Here is a 14,038-nt window from a genome sequence, read left to right as displayed (position 1 = left end):
CAAGAGCTGAAAGCTCATCTGGCAGCTTGAACTTTTCTCTTGCACTCCCAATTTGTGGTAAGTACTAGGAATGGGAAGTGAAATTCTGTTGTCCCATGATATTTATAGGATAAGTTTTCTAGCTGAAGGCTTATTCTGGGTCTAGAGATGAGGACAGTATATAGCAATGGAGGACTAATTACCAAGGGAAGCTGTGAAATGTAGTCTCCTGGGGAGTCATAAACACATGTTGTGAAAGTTGGGAGGCAAGCTGAGAATGATCTAGGGAATCTAAAAGGATTGGATTCAGCTCCAAATTCTCTTAGCCCTTTTCCTCTCAGAGTGAGGTAAGTTTTTAAGGCTATTTAATCTTAGAAATTTTCTGTGTGACTCTTCTCAGCCAATTTAGGTTGTGAAAGCATCTTGGTTGGTTCTTTCTTTTATGTTTTTTTTTGTGCTTTAGGAAGTGCAGAGAGGCTTTCCAGTATGGGAAGAACACACTGATCATTCTGGTTGGTTGTTTCAGGTGCTTTCACAGAAGGTACAAAAATTGAATTCCAACAGGAATTTAGTCTATTGAGCAAAGCAATCCTTACACTGTCTCTCTGGTTGATCACCGTGATGTACAGATTAGGGTTCTCGTGTTTGTTTGTACTGTTGACCACTGCAAACAAAGGCATTGTTTGGGAGAGACATTTCTTCGTTTTGAGACATCCTTCCCAGTTTGCTGGCTTGTGTCCTTCTCTCCTTTATCATTCACAACTGAACAACATTGTTGCAGCAACACCAGCTACTGCTTCCATGGAAAAATGATTTTTAGGGAAACACATGGTCTATTTTCAGCTGATGTTCTCTTAAGGCACCAGAACTGGGATTTGGGAAATGGTGCCAATACTGTGCAACCAAACAGAGTGCCACAGTCCACAAGTCAGCCTGGACTGTGTTTTCTGATGTTTTTTGCAGTCTGATGTTGAGCGGTCAAGAATGCCTTTTAGTTTTCTCCTTGTTCTGTGGCTCAGGACATGAGAAGCTCCAGGCTTCTGGAGTAGAGTGCTCTGGTAGCTGCATACAAATGAGCAGGCTGTGTCTTTTGGGAGGTGTAGGTCAGGACATGTGAAAAACAGCTCTGGTTCTTCCAGAAATAAATTCACCATGGCTGGAAAAGAGCTGAGTTCTTTTTAATGATTGCTATAGCACTTGAAAATTGCTTATGAAAACAAGGGGTAAAACTGCACATGGCAAAGCACCCAGAGGCCCATTAGCATGTTTTAGATAGGATACAAACTAAATGGGAGGCAGGAATCCTGGAATGTGCTACCGTACTGAATTGGTGGACTGATTATTGTGAGTTTTTTGGGAGACACAGTAACCCACTTGCTGGGAAATGGTGGTGAGATTCAATTTTGCTGGGGGTGAAGGCTATAGGACAGACAGGACAAGAACACACCCATTCTTGAGGGTCTCTGTAGGGCTGTTGTATCCTTAAGTGCTTCAGCCCAAAGTGATCAGGAGGGTTATGGTCATACACGGAGTCGTGCTGGAGGGTGAGTGTCCTTCTTCCTTTTGGCAGCGAGCTGCAACGAGAAAACACACGGTAGTTTTAACGGGAGCAGGCAGATGGCAGTGTGTCTCCCTGATGGAATCAGAAACATCCATCTTCAGCTCCTCAGGCTCCCATAAGATCTGCTCGAGACTTTGTCTACCTGCAGACCGAGGGGCTGGCTAGAAACTTTTTGGCCTCTGTCTCTTTCCTAACAGAAGCTGATGCTAAATGCCCACTTAACAGGTGCATAACAGCAAGAAACAAGATCCGCCAGGAAAGAAGGCATCAGTGTAAGAAAAAATGACTGCTCCAGCTGCACCTGGGAAATAGTTGCTGTTTTTCAGTGGGAAAGTGTAAGGTTGTCCAAAGAAATAAGTGAGTGGATACTACAAACTTGTGCTTCACCCACAACAGGGAAGAAATGCTTGGAAACCCAGTGAAAAACGAGAGTGACCTTCGTTGTCCTGTTCCTCTGTACATAGTGGAAATCAGTGATAATCATAGAGATTGATGGAGGTGATTAATGGAGGAATAAAAGTTTAGGTCCCTTCTAATGACAGTGCTACATCTTTCTATCAGTGGAAGCTCAGATTACTGATATAGAGAAGATGTGTCTTGCCTGACCATCAGCCAGTCTCTTTCTTCTGACTTATCTCTTTCCAAGCATCCCAGAGTACTTTACCTATCCTTGCATACTACTTTCCCAGTTGCTGTTCTACACCTGCCATGCCCACATCCATGCAGCAAACAACTTGTAGCAAGTTCTTCCTCCATTGCCTTGCTGTTTTTTTAATCTGTTGTCTCTCCACCCTGCTGTTAACTCCCTCTGACTGAACTATGTTATTATACAGGCTGAACATGTTGCTTGGTAAATATCTATAATGGTGCTGAAGTGCCATGAGAGCATCAGGAGTTCTTTTATTCTTCTCTGGGCTGTTACAGTCAAGCTTTCCAGTGTAACACCTGTCCATCCTTCCTCCTTCAATATCTAGATGCTTACTACAGCCCAGGGTGGGGATGAGTGGGTAGATACTGATAGCTATACATAAACTGGGGTGGGATGAGGTGCAGCATCCTTCCCAGAGTCTCTTCTTTCTGTTCCAGGGTACACCTACTACTTTTTCCAGCCTCCTTTGGCTTTGTTCTACTTCTCATCTATACATCTGTCTTTGTGCCTTGCTTCAGTTCTGTCTTAAGGCCTGGGCAGCTCATCACTAAGCCCTCCTTTGCCTGCAGGAGGCCTAGGTGTGGAGGGGCATAGCCCAGCTGGAGCCTGTTTGAGCTGCGGTGGAAGGTGAGGGCTGCCCTCCATGTCACTCTTAGCCATGGGTTCTATTGCTTTTAGTGAACTCACCCCCCCAAAATAAAACAGGCAAACCATTCCCAGTTTTGGGGGAGTGGAAGAAAACTGGACACCCGCTGTTTAAGCACAGACAAGTGCATACCTAGGGGGTTGCAGACTGAAGGCGGTGTGATGGACCAAACCGGACACTGCGGCTCGGCACCTCGAGCCACACGATGGCGATGTTATTTTAAGGATCTGCGCTCGCACTGGCGCTTAATCCAATATTTATTTTTGGCGAGTAATTTGTTTATCAGCAGGTTATTTTAATCTAATTTTGGTTGTATTTGTTATTCCTGACTATCTGTACTTCTCAGAATTAGCAGCTTGCACGTCTTCAAGGAAATTAGCTAGAGCCGATCTAGGAGGCATTTGCTCAGCGGATATTGAAGGAAAGGGCTAGGGAAATGGGCAGGGCCCTTGTTGCAATGCTTGCCTAGTAAAATTGTAATAAGCAATTTAGAAAGACAGGTTGTGGTGACCCTTTGATCATGCTTATTTCATCAAGACAATTGCGTGTGCTAACAGCAGTTATTGCTGATGGCCTTTCCCCTCTCTTTCTATATCTTTTCCTTCCTCCTTTTGTCTTCATTATCTTTTTGCCTTCCCTTTTCCTGCCACCAGCCTTTCATCTCTCATTTCCTGCTCTTTCCTCCAATCTTCCATTAACTAACCTTTATTTAACCTTTCACCTGCTTTTTTCTTTTTTTTTTTTTTTCCATCGAAGCATAAGGATTGTCTTGTGGCTGGCGGGGTAAAATAATCAGTGTCATTCTTTTCCATTTATGCTGGCATCAAGGAGGGGCAAGGAACTCTGTGAGAAACAGAAAGTGATGTTCTAGCGCGTAAGTAGATTATGGTTTCTGAAAGGCCTGCACCCTCTATGTCTGAACTTATAATGCTTTGCAACAGATCTACTGATGCAGGTCTTTGATCTTGTGTCAAAACAGCCGTATGGTTAAACCATGTCAGTTCCTGTAGCCAACAGCATGATGTCTGTGATTTGCCTAATATTTTTCCAGATACCCATTTCTCACAGTCAGTTTAAGACTTCGTTACCCACATCTGGATTCAAACTCCATTATCAGTCTGGCCCCAAATCTATCATTGAAACTTGCAGGGTATTGTGATCAGAGTTGAATTTTGCAAACAGTTCCTTTCATAATAATTTAAAACAAGTTCTGTGTCTATCTTTTCTTCCTGAATTTCAGAATGCAAATAGTCTTGATTCTATATTTTTAAGCTGTCTCTTTTGAGAAGAGCCACTTTATGAGGAAAAAAAAATATTTTTGAATGTTCTTTATATTCCCTTCCCCAAGACTGCTCTTCATTTGTAGACATATCCCAAACTGAAAGTAACTCGGTACCCCAGAGAAAAAGGTTGGTTTCATCTCCTGGGGCATGGCAGCTTCCCACTGTTTTGTTCCTCAGGGTGGGTATAATAGAACCAAAGTGTGAAGGAGCTGCATTATTCTCTGTTGACATCCTTAATAGTGATTGCTTACTGCCTTTTTTCTTGGCATGGGCAGTGTTTGTGCCTCCAGTGATGATCTGGCTTCAGAAAATTCAGTGGCTGAATTTGAGGAAGTCTTCCAAATTCTAGGATCCTTATTTGAACTCTTTCAAACTGCTTTGGTCAGAAAAATCAAGCTGGAAATTTTGTGCAAATTTATCTTTTGTGGATTTCCAGCTTTCTGTTGACTTACAACAAGAAGATGCTGTGAAACTGAAAAAATAAAGGAGGAAAAGGAAACCTTTTTTGAAAAGCAGTTTCCTTCTGGGGTTAGTTCAAAAGTTTTGGAAGGGATTGGCTTGCTCTTCCTTAACCTTTACACGTGAACCATATAACAAAGGCAAATAAGAGAAGAATCACCATGTCATAATACAGTTTGTATGACTGCCACTGAATTGGCCAACACCCGGAACTAAAACAAATGTTTTGGAGTAGAAAGAATGAGCTGTTCTTGTAGTGAAGCTAAGCTTGTGGTTGATTCCTGGTTTAAGAGCAAAACATGGCACTTGTAGTTGCTAGTACATCCTGCCTGTGTTTACCTTTGTGCCAGTGTTACTCGTCTATCCTAAATGCTTAAGTAAATGCCTGGATTCTGAAGTTTACAGGGCACATTTACAGTAGTCTTTTGGCTTCCAACAAGAGTTGAGCTAATACCAGCTTCTTGCTGGAGCTGTAGAGCCCACTGGGTCTGAATTCATTCCAGCACTTGAAGGGTGACTAGGTTTCTCCATAGAGACAATTCATTTTGCTTCTATAGTGAACCCTCATGCTTATCTCTAGCAAAAATGGCCTCTCAATGACTGAATAAAATAGCTGGTTTCTCTTTGCTTTAGGATATATCTTGCATCTTTTATTCCCAAGAGGCAATCACTAGAGCAGAGTGGGGAAGTTGGAGATTTTCTTATTCCTTTCACTGCTTTAGGGGCCACAGGGTTAATTTAGCAGAGCATTCTTATCTCCAAACGGTAGCAACTGTATGTTCTTGGCATAATGAATCAGCTGAGTGGCATCAACAAAGAGATTTAAGCAGATAGACAGAAAGATAAATATCTCTTTGTTCTGCCTGGTAAGTAGTGCATTGCTCATCATGTTTCAGGTTGACTGTAATTCAGTTTTGTGATTAAATATGCTGCGTGTTTTCCAGTGGTCCCTGTGTTCCTGGCAAACACTTCAAAGGGGACTGGAATGCGAGGGAGGCTTCAGTAATGTCCACAGAAACACTGACAGTCATGAGACTTTTATCTACTGGACTGAAACCCTGGCTTTAGAGTCTGTCCTTGTCCCCCAGCACAAAATTAGAATTCTGTCAAAACTGGGGGTTTCTTTGTAGTGTGATGCCCTTGCTAATTTAAATGCATCTTTAACCATTTGATGCTTCTGCACATTGGCCATGCATCCTTGTCAAGTGTTTCTGGCTAACTGCACAGGTTATTCAGACCAGATATTCTGCGCTACAGTGCTTAAACTTTCACTGGTTAGCAGCACTGCCCTGGAAGCCAGAAGTGAAGGGTCGGTTCTGGAAGGGTGGGAAACTAAGAAGATATTGAGCATTCCCCTGTCACCCGTCCCAGCCTCAGCAGACAGAACTGAAGCTCTTGGCAAAGAAAATAGTATGCCAGTGACAGGTTTGGGGAAGGTGGTGAAGATGGTGCTCTCCTGGCAGCTCTGACAGAATAAGATTAGGAAGACAGACTATTGCAGGAGAAGAGTCAGAGATCACTCAGACAGATCTGGTCCAGTAGTTAGTTTACTGAGTTTTAATCAGTAAATTTAGGTGTGTAAAATATTTAATAAGTACAGATGGATTGGTGGTCAATACTCTACTATTTACTACACTTAAAATTAGTAGGGGATACAAAGATTATTGTCTAAGCTTACTGTATGTATCTTAAAAGTTACATGCATGCAAAAAATGTCACTTACAAACCCATCAATGTCTGGTGTCAGGTAAGGGGTCTCTCAGCCTCGAGGGGTAACATGGAGAGGCGTCCCTACTCAAGGGGAGATCATTGCCATGCAGCCACCTGCTACGGAGGGAGAGCTCAACGGGCCCTGATGTCTGCAGATATGTATAGCATAAAGTGGTTGATTAGTAGTCAGATTTTCTGCTATTAATGCAGTTTTGGCTGCTTATCAGCCCAGTTTCCAGCCAAACTGTTTTTTGGGGGGGTTTGGTGCTGAGTTCTTACTGGTAGCTTCACACAATAGGATTAACTTCAGTTAGGCTTACTTTCGGCCTGGACCAAAGTTCAGTTGGTTCAAACAGGAGGAGTGCTTCTGTCACACAGACCAAGGATGAATCAAAATAGGAAGCACCATCCCTGGCTACTTCTGAAAGCTGCATGGAAGGAGAACGTCCATTTCCACTGAAGACTGGCCACATCCAGGGAGAAGGAAAGGGACTAATGAAAGAATAACAGAAAAAGGGTCAAAAGACATAGGACATTTTACCACTTACCACACAGATCATGCATGCTCGCTCCGGGAGGCGTGGGTTCTTGCTGCCTACAAATCTGTGCAGTGCTGCTTGTACCTGTATGATTCATTTCCACCATCTGTATTTGTGCCAAAATATAGATAGATACCCATGCAGGTGCATGCCTAGATGGAGAGACCAACAGATACAGACAGGTGGGGAGGCCTCCTTTTTCCATTCTGCCTTCTGGAGATCTTGGCATACTTCCTCCTTCGTTTATTCACTACTTGATTGACTATACAACTGAAAAAAAAGGAAGAAAAAAATAAGAAAAACTCTGAGAACACAGGAGAGCAGAGGAGAATCAATGAAATCAGACAGGAGAAACAAAACAAATGTTTTTTTTGTCTGTTCAGCAAGTAATTCTCATTGCTTCCGATCAAAGTGCTGAGGAAACTATAGTCCTGCCTCTTCCATCTCCTCCTTACAGAACAGACTATCTCAGCTTCATTTTTCAAAGCAACTGTTTTAATCATAGAGGTGGTAAGTACTACAAAAAACATGAGGGGAAACATAGCAAAGTTATTTTGCTCAGCTTCCTCCATGTTTTTAATCCCGTGATAAAACTGAGGCATGGGACAGTTACGTGTTCTGGTCCCTACGGAGCTGGAATCCCAGTGTGGAAGTCTATCTTGAAAGACGTGAGGAAAACATCACAAACACATTTTTGAGAATTCTTTTTTTTCTTAAACATAAATTCCCCAAGAAGCTCTACCCACAGTGCTTTCCAATATCTCCCTTGTCCTATCAGCATTGACACAGAAAGCTTAGACTTCAAGCACTGAGTGCTAGGGGCTATAAATCCCTAGATCTAGTCCAATTTCATCTGCCTCTGAACAGTTCAGGGAAGCTCTGAGTCTGATCCAAATTGTCCCTGCCTTACACTCCCTGACTCTCTTCTTCTTGTCATGTTTTATATACTTATTGACTTTTACAGAGCTTCCTGAGTAATTCTTCAAGGAAGATTGACTGATTTAAGGGGTTAGTCATCCTGCAGGTTAGTAAACATGACAGCTGGTTGAGGATTAACAGGAAATCATGAATAAAATCATTGGGATTGATAAGGGATTCTCAAGCAATTAAAGTTTTCTTGCAGAAAGTCAAATAGAAAGAAGAAACAGAGTGAAGGTCAAAGGAGAAGGATGACCTTCTACATGCTGACAGCCACTGAGCCTTGAAATACAAGATGTACTGGCAGAGTTAGTGAGATAGTTAACAACAAGGGGATAAAGTGCTAGAGAGAACTGCAGGCCAAGGTGTAGGAGACTGGGAAGAGCTGTGTAAGACTGGAAGAGCTGTGGGACCAGCAGGTCAGTGCAGAGGCATGTCAACAGGGTGGTGTGAAGATGCAGAGCAGGATTAAAATGAGTTGGCAGACTGGTCTGGGGGTACTGTTTGTTGCCTGCTCTGTGGTGCCAATGGTAGAGAAAATTGCAGGACGAGACCAGGTAGCAGAACTACCTTCCAATCCCTTCTCCAGGTAAGAGTTTTCTAATGTATTGTAGAGAGCACACTGAGACAACTTCAGGTGATTTCCTTCCCCTTTCCAATACCTCCCTCTACTTCATCACTGGGACTGAGGTTTGCTGCCTACCAGCTGCTTCCTGCTTAGTCTCTCCATGATTTCCCTTGTTACTGATTTTCTTCATGCAGCATCTTTCGGTTCTTCTCTCTCTTAACCTCTAGCAGCTTCTCCTGTCCTGTAAATCCCCACTGATGACTTTGACGTTCCAGGTGTGAGAGGCTCTGGCACTTTGTTTAATGAACTGGAAATGAATTGGAGCCTTCTAGCTCTGGAGAACCCATACCAAGAGCCATCTGTTGTGAGCTGCAAATGCTGATTGGTATTCAGGGAGCTGAGTTCCAGTCTTACGTATGTTACCTGGCCCCTTGGTTGATTACCGAGCTCCTGACAGCTTCTAATGTGCGTCACTGTGAGGAATGTCAAGACCAGTCAGGAAAATATGTTTAGGCAGGGTTGGTTTGAAGGGAGGGAGCCTGGAGTCTGGTGTGGCTTCATGTTTGTCCTGTGGGGCAGGGCAAGGAACGCAGTAGGTGAAGGGATGTGTTTTAGAATACTCAGCAGAATTTGTATTTTATCATGAATTTTATAATCCCCTTTTATTCTGATATTCTGGAGCTACGTGATTAAGGGAACAATACAGCTTTCCTTTTGTATTTTTATAAAGCTTATTTTTTAAAAAAAATTTTTTAAATTTTCTTGCCCATGCAGTAAAGCCTTTAAACATTACCTGAATGTGACCTTTAAAATCTCAGCGCCAGAAAGCAACAGAACCTCAGAGCCAGAAAGCAACAGAAAAGAAGCCCAAACTGCTGTTGCTCATATTGGTATTTTGTTAATTTTAAAATACTGTGGGTTTCCAGAATAATTTGATTCATGGCTTTCGTTACATAGGTATGTGTGGGGAAGTTAAACATGATTTCGCTGGCTGCGACAGGATTGTGCAGCTACAGGGTTTCTGGATTTGTTGTTCTCAGCAAGGTGTGCTGTACTTCAGTCCTGAGAGACCTCTGTGAAGATTAAATGACCTGCTCTTGACTAATCTTGCTGTTCTTTAGTTTTTCTCACTCCTCAGGAGCTTCTTTAGTTTCAGGAACTCTTATGGTGCTGCAATTGGAATTAAGTTTATTAGCACTTGGAAGGAGATATAGGCTCTGCCTTTTCCCTACCCATGGTTTGGTTCATCTGGAGGGTTCTGGAGCAGTCATTTCCACCTAGACAGGAGACATTCTGCTTCATTTTTTTTCATGTATGATTCCAAGAGTCTAGCTCAGGTTTAGCAAATAACAACATCCTAAATTGTAAAAGCAAAAAAACCAACCAACCAACCAAAAAAATTTAACTGATACTATTAAGCAAGAATGAGCAGGTGTTAAAAGTCTGAGTTTGACCACTGAGTAGCCATGTGGGTATCAAACAGCGAGTAGTGGAAAGAGTTTAATTCAGCCTTTTCTCTTCCTTTTCAGAGTCTAACAGCCGACGGGCAGTGAACAGAGGCTACCTGGGTGGATTGCTGAGACTCTATCAAGACTGGCATCACAATGATGTCTCCAACAACTACATTTATATTCGCCGGGGTCTCCTGCTCTGCCTAAAGCACATCACCAACATCCAGCTGGGCAGGGAGACTTTCCTAGGTTCCCGGGGCATGGAGATTCTCTTCACAAGTATACAGGTAAATGGTGCTTTTGTGCTTAAGTGAGATGGACTGGTAGTTAGTGCTGGGTTCTACCTCACAGTGCAGGAAATTCCATAGTTTCATCCTGAATTTATATAACGTATCAGTGAAAAAACTGATAATATTAAAATAAAAAGTATCGACTTTTTCACAGTTAGTACTTTAGAGAAGCTGAAATGTTTCTGTTTAAAACTAATTTCAATTCCTACTGAGCCTCATGGGAATTGTAGTTCAGGCTTTTTAATGTTGGTTCCCCCCCTCCCCCCCCCCCCACTGTGGATCCTGCTGTTTGCTTGGACTTCCACTCCCAAAGAACAGCGCAGTGTCTCCACAGAAAAGTTGCTTAGGTGTTTCACGAGATGTTTCCTTTCAGGTATCCAGATGGATAATTCCACCCAATCAGTCTTTTAAACAAAAAAGTGTTGATTTAGCCAGGCCTTTACTTATGAGAAACATCCATCAACTGTTTTTCAGGAGGCCCAATTTTAATCCTGTGAAACATTAATGTGGGTTCATCAAGGAAGATGACATGGTCCTGAGGACAGTGTTGTGGTTTAAGCCCAGCTGGCAACAAAGCACCATGAGGCTGCTGGCTCACTCCTCACCCCCGGTGGGATGGGGAGGAGAAAATATAAAGGAAAGCTCATGTGTCGACACAAGGACAGGAAGGGATCACTCACCAATTATGGTCACAGGCAAAAACCAGACTCAACTTGGGGGGAAAAAAGATCAATTTAATTTACTATCAATAAAATCAAACCAGAATAATTAGAAGTAAAACTAAATCTTAAAACAGCTTCTCCCCACCCCTCCCTCCTTCCCGGCTCAACTCCACTCCTGATTTTCTCCACCTCCTCCTGCCAGCAGTGCAGGGGGACGGGGGATGGGGGTTGGGGTCAGCTCCCCACACCTCGTCTCTGCTGCTCCTTCCTCCTCAGGGGGAGGACTTCTCACTCGTCCCCTGCTCCAGCGTGGGGTCCCTCCCACGGGACACAGTCCTCCACGAACTTCTCTGGCATGTGTCCTCCCCATGGGCTGCAGTCCTTCACAAACTGCTCCAGCATGGGTCCCTTTTATGGCCTGCAGTCCTTCAGGAACAGACTGCTCCAGCGCAGGCTTTCCTATGGAGTCACGGCCACCTTTGGGCACAGCCACCTGCTCTGGCATGGGCTCCTCCCCAGGCTGCAGGTGGGCATCTGCTCCACCGCTCCCCTCCATGGGCTGCAGGAGGACAGCCTGCTGTCTCACCGTGGGCTGCAGGAGCATCGACCTCCTTCTGTGCCCCTCTTCCCCCTCCTTCTTCACTGACCTCGGTGTCTGCATAGGGGTTTCTCTCGCATTCCAATCCCCTCTCTGCTGCAGGTTTCCGCTTCTTAAATACGTTCTCCCAGAGGTGCTGCTGCTGTCGCTGATTGGTTTGGCCTTGGCCAGCGGCAGGTCTGACTTGGAGCCAAGGAAGCTTCTAGCAGCTTCTCACAGGAGCCACCCCCCGCTACCAAAACCCCACCACACAAACCCCAAACAGATGGGATCCCTGTAAGGTATAGAAAGGGCATGTACAGAACAGTAACAGTTTCCTCTGAGTCTCACAGCAACATGCTTCCTTAGCTGCCTTTGGAGAAATCACTTATAGAGAAACCTTCAGCTCTTGACCCATGCGATTCCACAAGGAGTGTTTCCATTGTCATTCTCACCGGCCAGTGCAGTATCATATCCTAGCACCATTTCAGACAGAGTGAAAAACATGTCCCCTTCTCCTCCAGAAAATCCATTGCCTTATGATCCAGTGTATTTGCTTCCTCACCTTTCCCATTGCTGTCATGAACAATTCTCCTGTGACTGAAAGATATTTATTACTAGTAAGTAGATGGTAGTCTGGTAGAGTTTTTTCACTTCATTTTTCTCATGAAGAATTGACCACTTCTTCAGGTGTGATGAGGTGGCCAGGACGAGCAGATCTTTCAAGGGAGTATGGCCTCTGCTAATGAGAAGTCCCCGGTCTGCAGAGAGTTGAATAGGGTGGATGGCAACAGCTGCTTGAGGGTAGACGTCAGCTCATTCCCTCTTAAGAGCCCATGTAGTTTTCTGAGCTAACGTCTCCTGATAGCTCAGCCTGGGAGCAACCCCATGGAAAATGCAGAGATGGGGTCACCTTGGGTGAACAAAGAGGAAATGACATACTAAGACTCCAGTGAACATTGATAAGGCTAATCCTTCCAAAGGTTAGAAGTGGAGCAGAAATGACAGCTTCAGGGGCCTCCAGTTTCCTTTTCTTCTACTGTGTGCTACTAAGGAGATCTTGGAAGGAGAATTACCAAGGTTAATAAATTCAAAGCTCAACGTTCCCTCACCATTCCTTTGGGATGTTGTCAGTCTTCCAAGCGATGTTGTCAGTTGTCTGGTGTCTCTCTAAGACATGAAGTGTTGGGAAGAGTCTGGCAGCCCTAGGAGGTCTCACTCATGCTCTTCCCTCCTCTGACCTGAGGTAGAGGTGGCTGCTGCTACTAAAATCTTTATAATCTTCATGGTAGACAGAAAATGGGAAATCTATTCTCCTGAGAGGAACTGCAGGCTATAGTAAGAGAGAAAGAGATGGAGGCAGGGTAAGACAAACAACTCCTCCTTGGGAAAGCAATGGCTCTTCGTATGTGTATGCAGTATTTTAGTGCCTTTAGGAATTTGCTGGTTGTGGTGATTAGCCTTAACCAACTCTGAGCAGCTAATGAGACTTTAAAGGTGTTAAAAACTGGCTAGAAAAGTTCTGCTGAAACTTAAAAAAAAAATAAAAATTAAATCTATTGAAATGGAAACAGTTTTGCCGAGATGGGTTTGTTTTAACAACCTCCAGTGGAGCTCCTATTTACAAGGCCGGTTTTCAATTGAAACCTCTCTAGCTGCTTATTGTATGGGCTGATGGACAGCTGAAATACCTCAGCTTTTAATAGTTCTTAAGCCTATGTCTTTACAGGAAGAGCCAATAGTTCACAGTTTGTATCCTTATACAGATTAGAAGTAACTGCTATTTTATTTGAGGAAAATTTAGAGATATTTTAGGAGAGTTTAGAGAGATTTTGAGTTCTGCTTCTACCTGGAATGAAAAATAATTTTAGATAATGAAATCATTTGTGGAAACGAAGCACACTGTGCTCCCATTTCTTTTTCCAAGCTCCACTTAGACTTTCATGGCAGTTAAATGGTATATTCGCATCAAGAACAGGCTGGCTTTGTGTGCAGAGACAGGAGCTGCCTACTCTGAGACGAGAAAACAGGTCTGTATCTGCTTTAGGAGAGACTGGTGCATGGAACATTATTTTGCTCTTTTATCATTTATCCATCTGATTTCTTAAGCTTGCCTGGTTTCTCTTCAGGCTTCCTGTACTAGGGTCTACTCTTGGATAATATTATCCCATACTCCACTCTATATTTCCCAGCAGTAGCATCCGTTAGCATCATTACCTTTTGCTTTACTGTCGTATTGAAACCTCTGTTTTTGTATACATCACTCACCTACCATAACATCTGGACTATTCCAGGTTCAGTAGAGAAAAGATTGAGTGTGGAGGCTAAAAAGCAGATCCCCTGAATTCAGGTTAGCTTTACATGAGTTTTCTGAGCTAAGGACTCATTCTCTTCCCTTATTCACAGTATCCCACTGCAAAATAAATGGGATAGTTTACAAATGTACAAAGAGGTCTCCTGTCTATTTCTCGGGTATCAGTAAAAAAGGCTTTTCCAATACAGTGATGGTACACTTTTGTCATCTGTAAACTGTGTTATCTTGGAATCTGAGAGCACTTTCTGAACAGTAATGAAAACAGTCCCACATATTCCCCGAAAGATATCTCAAGGCTTGTTTGCATGTGTAAGGTAATTTGCTGTAAGGAAAAATATGATTTTGAAGCAGCATCATAGAATAACTCCATGTGTGGAAGTTCATTGTCTGGATGAACACGCCTTGTTCTTGACTATCTCAATTCACTTGGCA

At 43.4% G+C, this 14,038-nt stretch overlaps 1 protein-coding gene across 1 annotated transcript in view; it reads left to right on the top strand.

The window, feature by feature from the left end:
• Nucleotides 1-14,038, top strand: part of AGBL1 (AGBL carboxypeptidase 1) — a 273,863-nt gene that overhangs the window by 31,136 nt on the left and 228,689 nt on the right. Inside the window, exon 7 of the mRNA XM_049812577.1 lies at nt 9,842-10,050. Coding sequence (XP_049668534.1) covers nt 9,842-10,050 — 209 coding nt within the window. The remainder of the gene's footprint in view (nt 1-9,841; nt 10,051-14,038) is intronic.

The sequence above is a fragment of the Accipiter gentilis genome, chromosome 10 (assembly GCF_929443795.1).
Source record: "Accipiter gentilis chromosome 10, bAccGen1.1, whole genome shotgun sequence".
In the NCBI taxonomy this organism is placed as follows: Eukaryota; Metazoa; Chordata; class Aves; order Accipitriformes; family Accipitridae; genus Astur; species Astur gentilis.
The sequence above is the reverse complement of the archived record's forward strand: the minus strand, read 5'-3'. Positions and strand labels throughout refer to the sequence as shown.